Raw genomic sequence first — 21,403 nt, forward strand, 5'->3', positions numbered from 1 at the left:
AACCTCTTCTTTTCTATGTAACTTTGGATATGTGGTATGCCCTATACCCAGCCCCTACGCTTGAGTCTGATCTACTCAGCTTAGCTTTCCTGTTTGCCAAATAAAGGAACCTGAGTGATTAAAAGTGGAGTTGACTGAGTTTCTGGATCTCGGAGAACCAGATGAAGTGTTCTCCCAGAACCAGAGAAGGTGTTCTGGATAAGCTGAATGGAAAAGGTCTTGGAGGGAATCCCAACGATAAACTTATTTTAATTTTTTAAAAACACTAAAGTAAAATTAAAACTCACTAAACTTGTATTAGGACCTCCAAGACAGAAGTCCCTCACATCGTTAGATAACAATTAACATATTTCAGTGCAATGAAACTAAGTTTTTATCATAGATTTTCAGAGTGGGATTTCACAATTGCTCAGCATTGACTTAACACTGCTCCCACTGAGGTCAATGGGATTTTGGGTACATCTACACCTCATATTAAGTTGTAATTGTAGCACAGTTAGGAATACCCACACTAGCTGTAATCAGGCTAGTGAAGAACAGTAGTGGAAATATGGTGGCTATGTCCCATAAGAAGCCAACTGGTGACTCTGGATATGTTCTCAGGTTGCTTCCACCATTTTCCTTGGAGAACACCCTTACATTCTTAATGTGTCTTATTGTTGAGAATGTTCATGACACTCAACCAGACCTTTCCCTCCCTTCACTTTATCTTGTTTCTTTGGGTTATACCCCACTCTAAGTAATTATTGCCCATTCTGGGTGTTTGCAGTTCCCTAATATTTCTAGACAAATTCTGTACCTCACTCCCCAATTTACTTGCAGTTCAAGAAGCCAACTACACTTAGTTTCATTTTGAATTATGTATCAATGCTGTCCGAGCTACAATACTATTTATATATCTTTAAAACTGCCACGTCAATTCAAAATTCATTTAAAATAAAGCACATTAAGTTTCAGCGTGGATATCACAAATTAAAACCCTGAGATAGGAGTTTCATAATCGAAATTTTTTACAAAACGTAAGCATAGCAAAGTTAACCGGCATCATTAACAAAATGCTTATGGTATTGTCAACATTAAAATTATATCAAAGAATTAATTATATGAATATACCATATTTGTATATTAAAATTAGATCTCAGTTCAGGGTTTCTGAACTAGATAAGAACTGAAGCTGATTGAACATCACTGAATACCTGCTTCTCAGTGAAAGTAACTGCCATAATCAACAAATCCACATATGCCAAAATAGACTTTGGAAACATGCATTAAACAATTTAACAGATTAACCCTTGAAAAAATGGAATCAGGTTTGTTGAATTTGGCAAAAAATAGAAGACATTAAATTCTACTTTGTGTGGAGTAATCTTTAATATATTTCATCATTACATAAGAAATACATATTCACAATTCCCCACTTTCATAAAATGCCCACTAAAAAAATCCCTTGAAAACAGATCAGAACAGCCCTTAGGGTGTGATTATTATACAAAAAATTAGACTGAAAACTCTTTCAAATTAGACAAACATATTGACATGCTATTTCCTAAATACAGTATGTTAACTAACCTAGAATAAAATAATTTTTAATACATTTACAAGCACTATTAATACAGTGCTTCTAATTAAAGGGGTAAAAAGCATGTATCTGAGAAATCAGTGAATCAGAAAATTAATTTTAAATTTAAGGTATGAATAATTTATCATATGGTATTTCATAAGAGCACTCATTTGTATAATAGCTATATTAGTAAGGATTAACATATAAATATATATTTACATAACATATTAATCATGCCAGAATATCTTGTAATCAAGCCCATTACAAAATGCCTCAATTAATGCTTGTTAGAAAGACAAATGTTTATAAGGGGTAACGGTACAGCTTACTATAGTTAGTTTGCCAATTTTAGTGCACAAAATGCACAAATTGTTGAAGCAAAACCATACAGAAGCCAACTACATAATTGCAGACACTTTTTATTTAGTTATTTTATCCTAGGCATAATTACACATTTGTGTAAATGTTTATCTCCCTGTCACAAAATGGAGAAAGTCACTGAAAGGCTTTTCAAGAAGTGAAACTATATCACATGGCTGGCTGATTTTAGCTCATATTTAGAATGTTCATTAAAGGTTTGGTTTGTTTTTTAATCCACCCACTGCCATAAAGCCTTATATTAAGATTGATTGCATGGACATTTTCACAAGCCAATAAAATTAGCCCCTGAATCAGTCACTGGTTCTGTAAATCCAAAATAACGCAAGTCTTTTTTCCCTGAACCCCTTCATTCTGTGACGTACCATCAACATCATCTGCAGCTTCGCTCTCTTCTTCTTCTAGTATTTCAAAAGGAGTCATTACATCATAGAGAAATGAGAGGAAGCCATAAAACCAATCAGAACTTTCCTCTGCTAAAATATTAAGGACTTCCTCAAGGGAATCAATATTTTCATTACTGCCATCTTTGGTCAAGCCTACACAAGAATAGAGGAAAGAGAGAAAGAGAAAAAAAGGACAGCAGTTAGGTGGAAAAAGGAAACTGAAGAAGGAGGATCTATGAAAGACATCTCATGCCAGACAGCAGTTTTTACAGGAATGCTAATTAGAAACAGAAGAGAGGTTACAAAAAGTGTCACCCTGCAAAGAAGTAGAGATTCAAATTTGGACAATACATGCACCATGTCACTGTTTCAGGCAACATGGCAAATCTGGTTCCTCTTTCACACCTTCCTCCCTGTAAACAAACTGAATAATGATCATATTCATCTTGTCTCTTGTGGCACTTAATATTAAAAAGCAGGAGCTGTCTTAGGTAACTTCTTTTTTTGTTTGTTTTTCCCCTCTGACTTTTCTAACTGTTCTTCGAGATGTGTTGCTCATTTCCATTCCGTGTTAGGTGTTTGCGCACCCACGTGCGCAGCTGCTGGAGATTTTTCCCCTCGTGGTATCGATAGGGCAGGGGCATCAATGGCCCCGTGCCCTCTCAATTCCTTCTTGCGGCAACTCTGACAGGAAGGGTGGGAGGTCATGGAATGGACATGAGCAACGCATCTCAAAAAACCAACAACAGATACGAAAGGTAGGTAACCATTTTTTTCTTCGAGTGCTTGCTCATGTTGATTCCATGTTCGGTGACTCAGAAGCAGTATCCCTGGAGGTGGGCTCAGAGTTCACAGGCATGCTGATTGCAGCCCTGTTCTCCCAAAGCGTGCGTCGTCCCAGGCCTGCTGGGTGATAGTGTAGTGGGATGCAAAGGTATGAATAGATGACCATGTCACGGCTCTGCAGATGTCTGGGATCAGAACTTGTGCGAGGAAGACCACTGACGAATCTTGAACTCTCAGTGAAGAGGCCGTCAAGATGGCTGGCAGCGGAACCTTTGCCTGCTCATAGCAAAACCTGATGCAAGAGGTTATCCAGGACGAGATTCTCTGGGATGACATGGGCAGAGCGCCTGTCTGCCACGAAGAGCTGTGTTGACTTGCGAAAGAGTCTAGTCCTTTCAATGTAGAAGGCCAAGGCACGCCTAATGCATGCAGACCATATTCCTCATCCAAACCGTGGGGCTTCGGGAATAAGACAGGCAGAAAAAAACCTGGCTGTAGTGGAACTGTGATGCCACCTTTAGCAAGAAGGCCAAATGGGGGTGCAGATGGACCTTTTATTTAAAGAACACTATGTAAGGGGGTTTGAAGTCAGGGCTCCGATTTTGGAGACCCTTCTAACCGACATGATTGCCACTAGGAAGGCAATGTTCCAGGAGAACAGCAGCGAACAAGAACCCATTAGCTTGAAATGGAGCTGCGTAAGCCTGGACAGAATCAGATTTGGGTCCCACAGGGACCGGGACGTGGACCTGTTGGGTATAGGTTCTCTAAGCCCTTGAGGAACCAGACTGTCATCTCATAGAGAATACTGACCTGCCCTGGACTGGAGGATGGAAGGTCAAAATGGTCACCAAATGGACCCTGACCAAGGATAGAGCCAGACCATGGTGCTTCAGGTGGAGCAGGTAGTCCAAGATGGTCTATAGAGATGACTATGTCGGGGCAAGACTCTGATCAGCTGCCCAAATAGGTGAAGTGCTTTCACTTGGCCAAGTAGGTCTTTCTGATGGAGGGTTTTCTGCTACCTAGTAAAACCTGCTGGACCTGCTTCAATCAGGCTCGTTCCTCCCAGTTCAGCCACACAGCAGTCACGCCGCCAGGTGCAGGGATGCGAGGTTCAGATGGAGTAAACAGCCTTGGTTCTGGGAGATCAAGTCCAGGCACATCATGAGCTCTAATCCAGCTGCTACCAAAAGTTCCAGAAGTATGCTATACCAATGCTGGGGGCGATTAGGATTATCTTTGCTTTGTCTCTCTTGATCTTTAAGAGGCCCTTGTGAACCAACAGTATCGATGGAAAGGCGTACAGCAGACCCCCCCCCCCCCAGACGATGGGAGCAGAAAGGCATTGGACAGGGAGCACTTGCTGAGCCCTCACATTGAGCAGAACTGCTAGCATTTCCTGTTCTGCCTGGTGACGAATGGGTCCATTCGGAAATTCCACCACTTCTGGAAGACGGCGCTGACTACCTCAGGGTGGAGAGACCATTCGTGGCGAGAGGAAAAGGACCTGCTAAGGCAATCCACTAGCATATTCCAGTCCCCTGAAAGGTGCACTGTCTTGAGGTGAACATGTTGGACGAAGAAGTCCGACAACCGTAACGCCTCCTGACACAGGGCTGAGGAACGAGCCCCTCCTTGTTTATTATAGAACATCAAGGCTATATTGTCCGTCAGTATCTGCACCATCTTGCCCAAGAGGTAAGGAAGAAACACCTGGCAAGCCAAGCCAATCTACCTCAGTTCCCTGATATTCATGGTGAGGGAGAGATCCTCCTGTGACCAGAGATTTTGGGTACTGCAATTGCCAACGTGGGCTCCCTACTCCAGGTCTGATGCATCTGATACCAATGTCACTGACGGGCACAGAGTGGCAAAGGGACTCCTGGTCATTACTGATCACGGATCTGCCCACCACGTCAATGATGTGAGAACGGCAGACGAGATTGTGAGGAATAATTCCAGGTGGTGTTTGCTGGAGGAGTTGAGGTCTGAAGTGCAGCCACGCATACTGTGCATGCTGCCATTTGCCCCAGCAATCTCAAAACATACCCGAGGGGTCCTGAGCGGGTGAGATCTGACATGGGGGAACTGGACTTCTGGCATGTAGGCTCTGGCCTGACCAGAGTCGAGCATTGCTCCTATTTAAAAAAAAAAACAAAAACAAAAAAAAACACACCACACACTATCCTCTGTACTGGGATCAGAGTGGCTATCTGCTTCTTTATCAACAGACCCAGCCCTAGACAAGTGACCTGTGCTGAACCTGAATTTGCAAATGGCCCTTGGCTAACCAGTTGTCAAGGCCTGGATAGAGCTGTATGCCTCGATGTCTCAAGTGAACCGCAACTACCGCCATACACTTTGTAAAAATCCTTGGGGCTGATGAAAGTCCGAAGATGGTGTGGTGAATTGGTAGTGGCGCTGGCCCACCATGAATCGAAGGACCCTTCTGTGTCCACAGAAGATGGAGATCTGGAAATAAGCGTCTTTTGGAGTGAGGGCGGAGTACCAATCTCCCGGATCCAGGGAGGTAATGATGGAGGACAGGGAGACCATGCAGAACTTCTTGACATGTTTGCTGAGGAGATGCAGGTCACTTTAGGATGGGCCTGAGGTCGCCTTTGGGATTAGGAAATATTGGGAGACTTCAGGCCCATCCTAAAGTGACCTGCATCTCCTCAGCAAATATGTCAAGAAGTTCTGCATGGAGGAACTACCTCTAAGCCTCTCCTGCATGTGAGGGCCAATCTCCTGGACGAGGAGATGCTTGTGAGAAGGGTGTCTGAAGAGGGACAGGACTGGGAGATGAGAGGGAGGGATGGATACATTCTGCAATTTTCATCCAAGTGTCCAGGTGGAGAGCACCCATTGGTCCAAAGTTATTTGGGACCATGAATTATGGAATGGAAATAAACGGTCAAAAACAAAAAGGTCAGAGGGTTGGATCCTGGGCTAAGTCTGGTACGCCGCCCTCAGGCACGCCTTCAAAAAGACCTATTTAGGGCCAGCTGGGTAGGCCGAGGTGGAAGGTGCAGGCTGTCTTCGTTTATAGCCCTTTCCTTTCTTCTTGAAGGGCTCGTGCCTAAGAAGTCCTCAGAACTTGTGAGTGGTTGCGGCCGGAAGCCTTTTCTGGAGGCCAGGGGCACGTATAGGCCCAAAGATCGCAGCGAGGCCCTTGAGTCTTTCAGCCCATACAGATTGGCAATGTCAGCTCGGAGAACAGGGCATTGCCCTTGACAGGGAGGTCTTAGACCGACTGCTGCACTTCTGGAGAAAAGAGAGCACTGCAGCCATGAGCTGTGCTACATGGACACTGCCGAGGCCATTGACCTGGCCACTGAGTCAGCCTCATCCAAGGCAACTACGATGGCCAGGAATTCTTGCCTCGAATCCTGAGGTAAGGAGTCTTTAAATTTCATCACGGAGTCCCAGATATTATATCTATATCTCCCCAGCAATGCCTGCTGGTTGGAGATCCCAAGTTGGAGGCTGGCGGTTGAATAAGTTTTTCTTCCAAACAAGTCCAGCCTTCTTGTGTCCATATTTTTATGTGTGGTGCTCGCTTGACCCCATCTCTCCCACTTATTTACAGCGGGCACCAGCAGGGACCCGGGCGGTGGGTGAAAGTACATGTATTCATAACGCTGGGTCAGGACAGGATACTTTTTCTCTGCCCTTTTCGACGTTGGGAGCAGAGATGACGTGGTCTGCCAGAGTGCTTTGACTAGTTTCAGCACTCCTTCATGGACTGGTAGCGAAACCTTAGAGGGGGCGCTGCAGCCGGAATACCCAAGAGGCTGTCTGTGGGCTCCTTCAGCTCCACTTCTAGCTCCAAATTCGAGATGACCAGTTTAAGGAGCTCTTGGTGAGCCTGAAAGTCGTCCAATAGGAGCAGGTGGGCAGGATCAGCCTCCACATCATCTGGGGAGATGAGGACAATGCTAATGCTATGGGAGGGGCTGGAACCTCCCCTGTAACTGGGGTAGTTGCCTCTGGAATCGTTGCTGGAGCCTCAGTACTGGCATTGGAGTCCGAGTCAGACAACCGCAACTGCACAGGCGGCGCTGGGGCTCGCTTCTCAGATGTGGATGACTGATGGGAGTGGGGTCCTGGCATCAGGTGGGCGCATGAGGGGTTTTCCTCCGGAGGAAGCCACCTTCACTGACTTCGAGTTCAAAGGTTAGTCTTGCAATGTGAGCAGCATGGGGAGGGCCATCAGGTCCCTTGCCGCCTGAAATGTGGCCGGTGTCAAAGGGGCTCGCAGGTGCAAGTCCCGAATGCTCCCAGATTTTGGTGGTGGTTCCCACACTGGGCTCGGAGCCATGAGATACTCCCGCGTGCAGCTCAGGAGAGGACAAGTGGCGCAGCATGGGTCCTGGCTCTAGCTCCCACCACTGCTTTCTTATCCTTCTTCAGTATGGGGGAGCGCCCTAGGATCATGTTCCATGTTGGGACCACTATCTATACTAATTAATCTAACAACTAAGAACTAATAGGTAACTATATACAAGAAACGGAGACCAAAAACCACTAGGAACACTTGCAAGTGCAAGAGAGAAGGACATTCCAGCAACTGGCAGTAAGACCTGTCCAGCAATGGGCAGTAAGAAGGAACTGAGAGGGTGTGGGGATGGCACTGTCCCTTATAACAATGCAGGAGCACAGGATTCCAGGGGGCACTACGCCCAGCACTACGAATACTATTGGGGAAAATTCTCTGGCAGCTGTGCACATGGGCATGCACAGACCTAACATGGAATTGACATGAGTAAGCGCTCAAAGAAGAAACTAAGCATCTCTGCTTAGAATGGTCAAATCCAATTTAAGGTAATTAAACTGTAGAGCTCACAATTATTAAATCTCTATGACAACATCCGAGAACAATGTTTAGTTTAACAACTGTGATTTTAAACAAAAAAAAGTTTGTCACAAGTAAAGGGTAAAATTTGCTCGTAGTCAATATCCATTGGCCTGATCAAGTGCTGCTGGAGTTATTCTGCTCATTCCAGCTTATATATAGAGGTGGGTATCAAGAGTTTTCTATCCTTTCTACCTCAGTTTTCTATAGCACCATAGTATAATTTTTTTTGTACTTGCTTGACAATTCCCCCTGCTGGCATGCTGAGGATACAACACAAGACATGATCTGATCCGCAGGCTGAATTATGTCAAAAAAGTATATTTATTCATTTTAAAACAAAAACAGGATGAGCTGGGGCTGGCAGAGCAGTGGAGAGCTACTAAAAGAAATCAAAATTACAAGTGTACAGACTATAAACTCTTTTGAGGTGAATACTTATTATGTTTGCACAGTTTTATGCACAACAGGAGCTTGATTTAAGTGGGGTCTCTGGGAGCAATAATACAAACAATGATTTTACATTTTTTTGTATATAGAAACCACTGCTCTGGCTCTGTACTACTAGAAAGTAGCCAGCAATCAATATGTTCCAACAATATAGGAAGAACACAACAGATAACCAGCCAATTAACAGGCAGTTAGTGGTGAACTTGAAAAAGACTGCCAAAAGCACTTTTTTTAGTCTTTAAAAAAAAAAAAAAAAATCCAAAACCCAAGCTAATATACATTGCCTATATGAAAACCATCCTAGAGAAATCCTAAAGTGTCTGTCTTAGACCAAAAAGGGGAATAGATTTTTATTTTATTTTTATAAAAGGGTGCGTAACACAGCAAAGAAAGAACAGCAGGATTAAAAAAGCTAATATCTATTCTTGATTACTTTGTTTACTGCATGGTTTGGCAACTTAAAACATGATGCTTTGCACTAATTTTTAAAAACAAAATTATAACACATATGGAGAAAACCAATATAGATTTAAATTAGCCACACATTTATTTACTCCAGCCAAAATAATGCAGGAACCTTATAGTTGCTTAAAGTTGGACCAAAATTCTGCCCTCATTTACACCAGTGCAACTTCAATGCTTCATGCAGTAGTTGTAGGCCATCCCCAATGTCTTTTTATGCATCTTCCAAAGATCCCCCAAAACTTAAATCAATTCAGCCTGAAAATAAGGGCCTACAACTGATGGCATCAGAGAAGTATATACAGTTCAGGGACTGAACTTAAAAACCCAGATAACTGTTCTGTTTGGGCAGAAAGATAAAAGTTCTCTGCCCACCCACACACTACTGCTTCAAATATATGAAGAGTACTACCCAAACACCCAACCTTGCTCCCACTGAAGTCAATCACTTCAACAGGAAGAGCAATAGCATCCAAAATCAATACAAAATAAATTTAAGGTTGATACTGCAATCTCCTCATGTTCCAGGGTACATAAATATTGTAGCACACGGTATATTAAATCAACTACTTATCACACCCCTGCAATAAAAACCTACACTCCTTTTGTTCCTCTTGAAAGCACCTTGGTGAGAAACACTTTTCACTATTTAGAAAATGTAAATTGCATTTGTAATTAAGTTGTTAACTAAAACAACATTTTAAACCTCCTGCTAGCAGCTACAGCATTATTGGAAGTTGATGTCTGGGAATTTAAAGATCAGTGGTTTCTCTCCTGCTTTAAAGGCCAGTTAAAGAGCAGGAAAAAAAATTGTTTATTAGCATTAAATATTATTCAGTAAAGATCTTCTCATTATTAATACTGTATTAAATTAGCACAGAAATAATCTCTTAATATTGTACTCCCACAGATATAGGCACCACAAAAGATATCCTTTGACAAAAAGAAAAAAAAAATTCTAATCAAAGTCACACAAGATACATAATAAAATAGTCACAACAGGCAAGTACTTGGATAGTTACACACAAGCAGATGAAGTAGCCTTATTAATATACGTGTTTCTTCATTAGCTTCACAGATTTAATTTTAGACGGCACGTTTCTCAGGGCAGGGTCATGTCTTTTACTGGCCTTAAGAGCACGATGAATATATATGGTACTATACAGCCAGTAACCTTGTATAAATAGATAATAAACAGAACCAAGCCCCTTGGTTACTATCGCTTTCTTTCCTAAAATGTGACCTGCAATTAAATCATACTATGGACTCATCACTTGACAAGTTTTACTTTTTAATTCCTAAAGTTTGTGTATTAATCTGCAACAGAACTTCTTAAAACCACCAAATTATTTTTTCCCATCCTCCAGAACATATTGATGTAACAATAAAATTATATTCCAAAACTGGTATTTGGGGGGAGAGGGGGGAGTAACTAATCTGTGACCTTTTCTAACATATTTAAAGGAGACTGTATTTATGTTTTATGCACATGGGAAGGTGAGTTTATTATAGAAACAGTGTCACATAACTGGCAGAATCCCCAATCATATCAAGTTCTGTAAAAGTGGAGATGTATCGAAGAGCAACACAGTATCTTGCTTCCAGCTTTGCAGCCAGAATGAGACTGGCATGAAAAGCAATAGTCAGAGTACTGTCCTATTTATATACACCATGAGAAAATTCAGATTTGCAGAATGATTACAGGAAAAAAAAAATCTGTTAGAGTTCATCATAAGCTGACAGAAAACAAGATAAAATACAAGCATGTGTAATGTTCAGTGACAGCTCCCAATCTGTAGCTCTACAGACACACAGAGCACCCATAGTCATAGGTTTGATTAGAATTCTTCTTGCTCTACCTGATCTTCAGTAGACTGAGTATAGTTCTGATCTCAGGAGTTCTCTCCCTACACAGAAGAGCTAAACAAATGGACTGAAGAACAAAGATTCTTGCCTCTCTCTTCAGACAAAAATCGGGGAGGGTAGCACTAAATGGCCATTCAGAGAGCATGCACAACGTCCTGATTCTATACTGGAAGTTTGCACTGAAGTGTGGCACCAACACAACACAAGAAGTAGGGGTCACCAAATGAAATTAATAGGCAGCAGGTTTAAAAACCAAACAAAAGGAAGTATTTCTTCACACAACATAGTCAACCTGTGGAATTCTTTGCCAGAGGATGTTGTGAAAACCAAGACTATAACTGGGTTCAAAAAAGAATTAGACAATTTCATGGAGAATAGGTCCATCAATGGCTATTAGCCAGGGTGGGTAGGGATGGTGTCCGTAGCCTCTGTTTGCCAGAAGCTGGGAATGGGCAACATGGGATGGATCACTTGATGATTGCCTATTCTGTTCATTCCCTCTGAAGCATGTTACGTTAGCCATTGTCGCAAGTCAGTATACTGAGCTAGATGGACCTTTGAGCTGATCCAGTATGGCTGTTCTTATGTAATATTTTGCAATGATGCACCATCAAGATGCAAACAGTGAAGGTAAATAGTTACTCTAATTCCATTTGATGACAAAGTATTTCACCAGCTTTGTACACTGAGTAACAATTTTTCAAAGTTTTCTAATCAACAAAAACACAAATTATTTTCTCTTTAGTTTCAACAGTGAGGTGAGTTTTGATATCAATATATTGCTCCTTATTTCCCTCTATTCAGGATCCCTGTTCACTTTTTTTTTTTAAAGACTGTAATGATCAATGTTGTTATAATAGAGTGGAAGGGAATTGTGGGAGAGATTCAGAAAGATTTAGTTTGGACATCAGTCCAAACAGTATATGTATTTTTTTTTATTGGTAACATTTATATATGTCCCCAGAACTCTGAATGGGTTAATTTGAACAAAAGAACAAAAGAAAAAAAACTGAAGTCAAAACCCAACATGGAACTTATTTTCAGCTACATATGAAATAACTGTGCAAGTCTTGATCCAAGTTTGAGACATGGTGGTCCAGAGGTCTTAATGAATCTGCTGTAGTGCATTGACATGAGTAGTATCTGAAGTTTATGTTTTAGAAATATCTCCCCTAAAATTCCAGGTGAGTACAAGAAAAGATATTCTGTAGGCACAAATGGACTAATGTTGGTGTGCTCCAGAGGAAGCCTACACTAGGCTTTTTCTATGTCAAAGGGATAATCAATGTTATGCAAGACCTTTGAAGGGCAAAGGAAGCAAACAGTGATCTTTGGAGCTTTCATGACCCCTCTGACAACAGAAAATAAATGCAAAATTCTCATACTTTTAATGTATTGAAAGCATTTATAGAATATTTAATTATTTCTGCTACAACCTGATTTACAATAGATCTGACATATGTTTGTTTGAACAATGCTGTAATACTATGAGCATTTGAAGTACTGGTCCATCTTACATAAAATAATCAATTAAAAATATCTTGGTATAGTGATAAGTGAATACTTTGAGGCCTGAGGATCTTAAAGTCAAGCAATGTGAGGTACTAAATAATTCTACCTATTTTGTAAAGATACTAGGAGGAAAAAAAAGAGTTCCTACAATTTTCATGCAAAGAATTATATTCTTAAGGTATTTCTCTATTTCCCGATTTAATCACTTAATATCATAAACTAAGACAAATCAAGCCATATGAAATACTGAAGTCTATTTAACATAGCCTTCAGATTGTAATCCAAAAAGTTCTGTGTGTACTTGCCTAGCAAAACTTTGGCATCTTCCACATCAAAATCTCCATCTCCATCAGCATCATATATCCCAAGCTTGCCTAAAATGCAAAAAAGAAGGGATAAGGATGAAGGACTTGAGTAAAATGCTTCCAAAGTAATATGTTCAACATGTGTTCATTATATACAGTTGGTTGTATATATTTTTTATATTTTAATATATTATTATTAACATTAACAATTTAGCCTCTCTCTGCTTAACTCAATTTTAGGTCATGCGTAAAACTGCAAAACCATACTGAGTACAACACATTCTCTAAATGTGATTCTTACTGGAGTATGGTCGATATCTATTTCAATGCATAATTTCTTTAGTCTGTCACTCACAATAGCAAGTATATAATTCAATTAGAAATTGTGCACTTTATCTGAATGTATTGAATTCAAAGCTAGCAGTGTAAAAACGAGCAATCTGAAAGGGTGTAATCAACCAAATTTATGCAATCATATAATCACCATCTCTTTTTTCTTTCTAATTACTGACTGCTATTCTAGACACTTCCCATATATAAAAATGTTAATCGGACAGTTAAAATTATGGTGACTGGTTTCCGTATTGGGTTAATGGAACAGAAGCAGCCCATATCCCACAAAAAGTGGGAAAGAATTCACAGATATATCACCAATGGCTACATATGTTTACTATAGCTAAGAAACTAATCATCATCCAGGCCATATCACCACCACTAGTCATGAGCCCTGGTATACATGGCTAAGCAAAAGCAACATGTCATAAATGGTAGCTGACTTAATCAGTAAAATCTAGTAAGGATTTTTAATACATGATCAAAACATTAGAGGTCTTGCTTTTCTTTTATTTCGGCCACAGTAGCTCTAGCAGCCATTGAGTTAACACTCCGGGGAACATAGTCTCTTTTAGAAAATAAAGTATTACCTAAAACTATGTCATCTAAAAGTAGATGTTTCCTGGGATCAACAAATGAATTAGTAGGTCATTTAATACTTAATTAGTTTTTGATAATCTCAATATCATGGCAAAACTCAAGCCTGACTCACAATGCTGTAAGATCATGGGGAGGAGTTGTAAAATTTAGAGGTTATCACAGCTTATCAGTTTATCGTGAGCATGCCATTGCTTTTTTCCTTTAGGAAAGAACTGTCACCAACCACTAAAACCGTGGCAGAATTTCTACAAAAAACAAAAAACACAAAAAGTAACCACTATTTTCCTGTTCTTGTCCACAAAAAATAATCCTACAGAAAATATTTTAATAAACTAAAATATAGTTTAGAAAATAACACACACAGTTTGGTGGAAGCTGAATTCCAGGAACAGGTCCAGAGTAGACAAAGTAAGCCATCACTATTCTGTTGCAACAATGAAATCTAAATTATTGCTGTTGATTTTCAGGTTAAAGTACATAGTTAGAAATTCTGTAACATTCAGCTAGTAAAGAAGAATTGCATTTTCTCCAAGAATAGGAAGAAAAGTCAGAAATAATAGAATGCCGGAGTCTTTCATTTGAATAATGACTGAAGGAAAGAAACAATTTTTTAAAAGTTAAAATAAAGAGTAAAGCAGAATATGATTAGCATAAGATTTTAATCCCAGGAAGAGTGAAGGAAGTTTGTTTCCCAATAGCCTACCTTGAAGTACCTCTGACAAGTTATAACGGAAGTCCTTTGCTTTGGCTGCATGCATGGTAAAAATACAAAAACCATTATTTGCATCATCAGACCCTGATCAGATTTTAAATCAGATGCTTGAACCTTACAGTTCAAGTATAAAATATTCTCCTAGCTTCACCTGCATCAAAGATCAAGGACAAACTAACAAAGCATCTGCATGTGTAATGTCAGGTGAACACTGGACAGATTTCTTAGCGCCTAACAAATATGAAGTTTTTTTTTTTTTAAACACTATTGGAATTGTGAATTTTAAGCATGATACACAAAGCACAGTATGCATCCTATCATAGGATGGAGTCCACTGACATATTTATCTTGTAAAAATAATACACTTGAAAATATATGTGCAGTAGTTAATTTACAAATTGGTGAATTTCTATCTGAAGGCAAGATTAAATCTTCAGTCTTTCTTCCTGAAAATCGGAAAATGCTTCTTCAATGAATGAAGATACACGTAGCACATTTTCTGACATACTAAATTATACATATTAAGACAAAGTTCTTACCTAGAACTTCTTCATAATCTACAAGTTCAAACCAGACAACTGCTACTGATGTCCAAACTCCCAGCAGTGCTATTACCATAAACCAGGTGAAAATGAGCTTCCAGAGAGGCCTTCTTTCTTCCCATTCTTGTTTCCTCCATGCTTTGTCTCTGTTAAAGTAAGATGTGTAAACATGGAAACTGGATTACTATTAGAAGGCATAATATTTTATTATAAAAGTATGCATGTTTTTACAAATTGTGCAAGTAAAAGTATTCTAGAATAATGTTTCAGTAATACGAAGTGCTCAATAACTTTTGTAAGGCTGTTTACACTACAAGCACTACAGTGGCACAACTGCAGCTATACCACTATAGCATTAAAGTGTAGACATTTGCTACAACAATAGAAAGGGTTTTTCCCAATCACTGTTGTAAATCCACCCCCTGGAAAGGCAGTAGCTAGGTTGACGGAAAAATTCATCTGTTGACCTAGCAGTTTTCTGGGCTCAGTACCAGGGCTTAAGTCGTGTTGACCCCAAGTGACATAGATAGTTTGACAAGTTTTAGACCAGTGTAAGTTTTCGATCAGGTTTAAGTTACTTTCACTACTATTATCTCCTTTATTAGTAGTAGTAATTGTAATAGACTTCCAGGGTTTGCGTACATGGCAAAAAATGTGTTTTTTAAATGAGTGAAGCTAATGTGATTGAACATCCACCTCCTTAATGCCAGTATATACACAGTTTAACTCCTTTTAGATGGTTTAAATTGGTTGTATTGTTTCCTAGGCTCCCACCAAAGTGACAATATGACCAGATCAAAGGATCTAAGAGGTGTTAAATCAGATCTACACTGGTTTAAAGGGGATTTTCAATCTAGTTAAGATAAATTGACTGAGGTAACTCATTTTAAAAAACCACACCATTGTCACGTATGTAGACAGAGCTCAAATGCTAGAACACATTACAGGTTTTGATCTGGAACTCAGACACCTTGTTGTTCCCTTCTCTACTACTCAAAAAGGATGAGGCAAATGATGGATTTTATCCATTTGCCAAAAGTTTCTAAAGCCTTCATGTTAAAAACAAACAGAGTTAGTGTATTATGTACCCAATTCAAAGAGCTAAACTGTAAAATTACAATCTGGTACGAGCTTCCCTTTATTAAGGGCAGAGAAAGAAATGTGACTCAGAGCATCAAAATTTCTCCCCTGCTTCCCCCTTGCTCTAGGGAAAAGGTTACTTCAAACATTTTCATACAGCAGTTTACTCCCTGCTGTGTACCTAGCCAACAATTCTTGCTGGCAAGTGATGGCAGACCCAGTGCTATTCCTACTCCCCACCCACTTCTCACAGAAGAATTAGACAGGTAGTCCCTGCTCTCCAGTCTTAATCTTGCAGACAGTCATAATCTAAGCAGGAGAACAACCTACTCCTTGCATTGCTGAGTTAAGACTTGGTTAATACAGCCCATAATGTTTAAAGAGTAATTACAGACCTTAATGTATCCAGAGCACAAATCTTTGGGAACTGTTCCCTGAAAACAAACTGAAGACAGTATTTCAGCTAACATGCTAAGCAGAAATAATTTAGGCATAAATTAATGGAAGGAGTAGGCCACTTCCATAAAGGAAGCTAGAACCTCCTAAAATTGAATATGCCTTAAAGCACAGACTTAAACCCTTTTGGAAGGCTTCATAAAAAGTGCCACGCAGCAACCCAAGATCCTACTTTGAATCAATCTACATTCCCTGAAGCACAGATCACCCCGTTCAAGGACTCAATGTCTACTGAAAATGGTTAAAAGTCAAGCATTCGGGGGGGAGGGGAAATCAACCTGGAAAAAGTACTGAGGAGGAACTCCAAATACTGACTAACCAAAGTTCAATTTTTCTGTGGAACAGAAAGCACAGCTAGCAGACTCCTCAAAACAACTCCAGAAAAATGATAATCTGAAGCTAGACATGTAAAAGGTTAAACGGTTAACAGGTAAGCAATAGCTTACCATTAACTGACTTTAACCGTTAACCTCTGCTTCCACTGCACCAGGTCAGCCGGAGGGACCCCCGATCCCCGCTGCGCCAGGCAGGCTGGAGGGACCTTGGTTAACGGCTAACTGGTTAAACGAACTAAATTTTAATTGTTTAACTGGTTAACTTTATTAACTAATAGTTAAGTCCCTTTTTGAAGCAACATCCATTAACAGCTCTCATTCATCTGAACTATGGTCCTGAAAGCACAGAATTCATCAATGCTCTTGATGCATCTGGAGAATCTCTTAAACCTTCAAGATGTTTCTTGGAGATATTAAATTTACATTTAAAGTTACAATGAAAAAATACAGCTAAAAATAAGAAAGCTCATGAATTATTTTAAAAATAAAAGTAAAAATACCAAAAAACATTAGCCACATTTTTTAAAAGAACACACACCACGTTATAAACGTAAATAAAATGAAGAACAGAATAATCAAGTTTTTTCCTGGATTTTCTCACAGGTGAAGGGAGTCGGCCAATACAATTAATGAGAAGGAAAAGGAACTAGTGATTATTTAGATGTGTAACGTTCATGCACTTCAAACCCACCGGGGAAAAGTAAAAACTTTACAAAAGGGTATTATAATCAAACAATACAGCCGCTAAGTTACTGTAATGGCTCAACTTTTCAAAGGTTGCCAGACAATGGAGTTAACCCAAATAGTTTAGGCCAAATCTTTACCTAATTAAAAAGATATGTTATACGTTTTTCAAATACAAAGATTATTTAAGCATCATTAATGTACTGTGATTAAGATTTGTGTTTAATGTCAGTATTATCATATTAAGTCTAATCAAATATTTGTTTGCCATCTCTAGTAGGATTAATTAGGCAAAACTAGACCTAAATGATCAAAAGTAAAAAAAAAAAAAAGCACACTATAAGGTACTAGCCCTAGATAAGGCTAGAGGAAGCAGGGACAGTGGTGGCCTCTTTAGCTGACTTACATGAGAGAGGGACAGGGGAGGGAGGGGAAGTCAGCGCAGAAGGGCTTCCAGTTCCTCCTTGTTGTCAGGATCACAGACATACTAAGCTAACCTTTCACCATATCCATTGCATCATATGCAGAGTAAAGAGTCACAAAAACAGCTGCCTTAGCTCAGTTGTTACTGATGCAATATTTATAGTGGAAAAAAATTCTATTTAATATTGGTCCTAGAAGCACAGATTATAAGAACAGAAAAGAAGTATAGAATTCTGTTTCTTTGACATTCTAACCATAACGTTCCCCTAGTATGGGGTTTCCAATAATCTTTAGAAAAAGATTAGGACGGTTTAACCTCATGCTTGGACATGTGAGTATAGTTCAATACACTAATGATTACTGGTTAAATTCACAAGGGAAGGTTGCAGGCAAAGATAAACAATGTGTTGTAATATTCAGCAAATATTACAAATCACATTAAAAAAAAATGAGGAATAAAAAAAAAAATTCCCTGGCTAAGAAGTTACTGAATGTTTACAGAGAGCATAGATAAATATGCCATTTTATAAGCTAAACCACCACACATCCAACTCTTACAAGTACATAATCACAATTATGTTTCATAAGAACAGTTTATATTAAATGGGCGTTTTAAAAGAAGTCTGTGACAAAGATCGTATATCGTATCATTAAAGAAAACTATTTGTATTTGCATAAGCAAATATAGCAGGATTCTATTTTACACTTCCATTTTTCTATACTCTTTTCTCTCGTGGCACTTTCTTTACCACTATGTGTCTCTGGAAAAAGGACTATGTACCACAGACAACAAGACAGGACATCTAAATAATAGTTTTTTTAATTAAATAAGTAACCTAATATTACTGCTGCACACTTCCACTTCTAAAAAACAGTTGTATCCAAGTCTCGCAGAATCAGATCCTACAACACAAACATCTGTTACAAGTGTAGCTTCCATTTGCAAGCTTTGACTCCCAGCCTCTAAGTGCTTTGAACAATTTTGCTATACAGAACTCAAACAAAACAGATCTGCTCTAACTTGCAACAATTTTTTTTAAAAGCAAATGTTAAATTTGTCATCATAAGATTCATTCATCATTTGCAGAGGCAAACATACATATACAGAGTCAGACCTAAAAGCTAGCTAACCATTAAGGAATACTAACTCTGGATTTGAACTCATTCCAGGGAGTTAATTCAACTTTGAAGTCCTTTCTCTGCACATATCAGCTATGCAGAAAGTAGGTCAGTTTCCATATCTGGTAAGCCTTTGCTTACCCTGCCATATGTCTTTATACAGATGTCATAAGTGTCTTGAACTGCATAATACTCTTCAATAACAAATGTTAACCTACTGGCTAGGACTGGTTTCTATGAATAAAGAGGTTATATGGGAACAAATTTGTTCATTTACCTACGGTTCTTAATATGTTCGGAAATTTGCTCTACCTTAAATAAATAAATAAAGTAAACAAACAAACCAACAGCATGTTCAAGTGAAACCTTCACATGTAAAAAAATATTCCTCCCATTTCAATAGGAATATATTGCTAAAAAACTATGTTGAGTATGACTGACCACCTGCCATAAAACCTAGGAAAAAAGATCTCTACTTCAGAATTCATTTAAATAGCAAAAATAAAACAGTTTGTGATGCAGAGCAAAATAGTAAACTGAATCCAAAGCACCCACATACTACAATAAGCTGGTTATTCTGTTGAGCACAAAAAACAGACAGCCAAATCACAAATCATGCATTTTTTTGGTTAGTTTCTGCCAAAGGTTAGAATTATACCTGAATCTTCAGCCATGGCATTACTGTCCCTTATCCATGGATAAAATAAGTATATTGGAGTCCAAAATCAACATCCAAGTGGAACAAGGAACGAGTTACCCTCAATCTAGTCTTGCAACAGTGGTTAAAAAAAGAAAGTTTAATAAAGCTAACTCAGCTAGAACCTGAAACTGGACCTGACTGCAAACTCTCTCTGAAGCTATTTTTAGAGCAATCATCTTCACAAGCTACAGGCTTTTAAGCACTCATATGGAAATCCAGTGCTGACGACAATCAAATTTACTCCCTCCTCTTAACAAAGCATTCTGGATAGCTGGTCCTTTCTCCTCCCTTAATCCCTGAACACCAAACATACCAGGCAAATGAAAGAGAACAAACTGTGCTGCTGTATTTTTTGTAATAAGCCATGCCTCAATGCCTGAGTTGTAAGGGCATTAGATCCAGCAGCATAAACTAAAACAAAAGTCTGGACCCAGAGTTTGTCTATGTAGCATTTTTCAAGCTAGCCTTCACCCAAGAAACTTGCGTTGGCACATGCACTTTTTCCTAACATCCTTAGTAAATAGTTTATTTGAAACTTGTTGCTGTCCACATTAAGGATAAAACACAGCTAAATAACTACAAATGAAAAATTCTCTTAAACATGACTACTAAGAACCTCCAGGAATTCATATTTATTCTCAGAGTAACTTCCAGATATTTCAACTGCACCTCAGCTTCACCTCTAGTATTCTTAATTTGGGTCAGGGCTATTGGCCATTTTGCATTAGCAAGAAGGAATGAAAATCGGTTTCAGTCCCAAAATGACTTCTCAAACTCCGCAGCATAAACACACACACAGTTTTTTTACTTATTAAATAAGCATTTTCCTACAAAGCCCATATTGATTTTACCAAGAGTAATCACATCATCTCTCTAGAAGCCTAACATTTCTAAAATAATGTAGCACAATCAAATATAGGGACATCCTTCACCTCCTTTTCTGTTCTGAAAACCTGCACTACTCTGACTTGGCAGTGCTCAGCGAATATAACTTGTGATTCAAGTACAATAAAATAGGAAGTGAATTCTAATAATAGGGAAAAGACACAGAATAGGTGGTGGAGACAGTAGCCATATAATGGGGGCCAGTTAAGGTAATTACTATGTATAGTCTATCACACACGGATATCTGAAAATGCTGTTTTGACAACGATAAGCATACACTTGTTTCTCAAATGCGGCCACCAGGGGCTTTTCTTGTGGCCACAGCCTCCTGGGTAGTGATTGAGGGGTGCAGGGGGGAAGCAGCAGAGCCACAAACGCCTGTGAGAGTTCCCCACCTTCCCAGGAGTGGTGAGGTTCAAGCTTCTGGCTTCAGCTCTGGGGTGGTGGGCTCTGTTCTCCGGCCACACGGCAACAGGCTCCATCCTATGGCTGCAGGCTCTGGCCTTGTCTAGGGTCACCACCCCATCGCCTCTAGCCCCTGCTGCTGCCCCTGGCCCACTCTGCCTCCCTACCCACCTCCCAATCCAAGGCTTAATTTGTCCTCCAGCTTACCAGGGCTGAATAAGTCTGTTACAAATATCACTTTTCACATGTTTGTTAATATCACTTTTCACTGCCTCCTAGCTAGCAAGATTGCTGCTATGAAAAGTGATATTAAGATACAAATATCACCTTTAATAGAAACAGACTTACTAGCTGGCAAGTCACTAAAAAAAAAGCAAGCAAAAAACAGAGAACATGCAAAGCACTGCATTTGTGTTTCAATTCTGTTTAGATCCAGTAAAAAATGCAGACAACTGTATGTTATTTTTATTATTGAGTCGGCAAAAAACCCTACATAAATAAATTACACTGATCTGGACCTGTATATGTACATATTTATTTGTTTTTCCTAAAGTTAATTAAG

At 39.4% G+C, this 21,403-nt stretch overlaps 1 protein-coding gene across 1 annotated transcript; it reads right to left on the bottom strand.

Annotated features, from left to right (window-relative positions):
- Window positions 1-1,349: 1,349 nt before the first annotated feature.
- Window positions 1,350-19,924, bottom strand: ASPH (aspartate beta-hydroxylase). The gene is given in 6 exon segments (XM_034762990.1): window positions 1,350-2,478; window positions 12,568-12,636; window positions 14,204-14,248; window positions 14,752-14,844; window positions 14,847-14,900; window positions 19,510-19,924. Coding segments are annotated over 6 exon segments (519 nt in total). The 5' UTR covers window positions 19,526-19,924; the 3' UTR covers window positions 1,350-2,236.
- Window positions 19,925-21,403: the final 1,479 nt, after the last annotated feature.

Source organism: Trachemys scripta, chromosome 2, assembly GCF_013100865.1.
Source record: "Trachemys scripta elegans isolate TJP31775 chromosome 2, CAS_Tse_1.0, whole genome shotgun sequence".
In the NCBI taxonomy this organism is placed as follows: Eukaryota; Metazoa; Chordata; order Testudines; family Emydidae; genus Trachemys; species Trachemys scripta.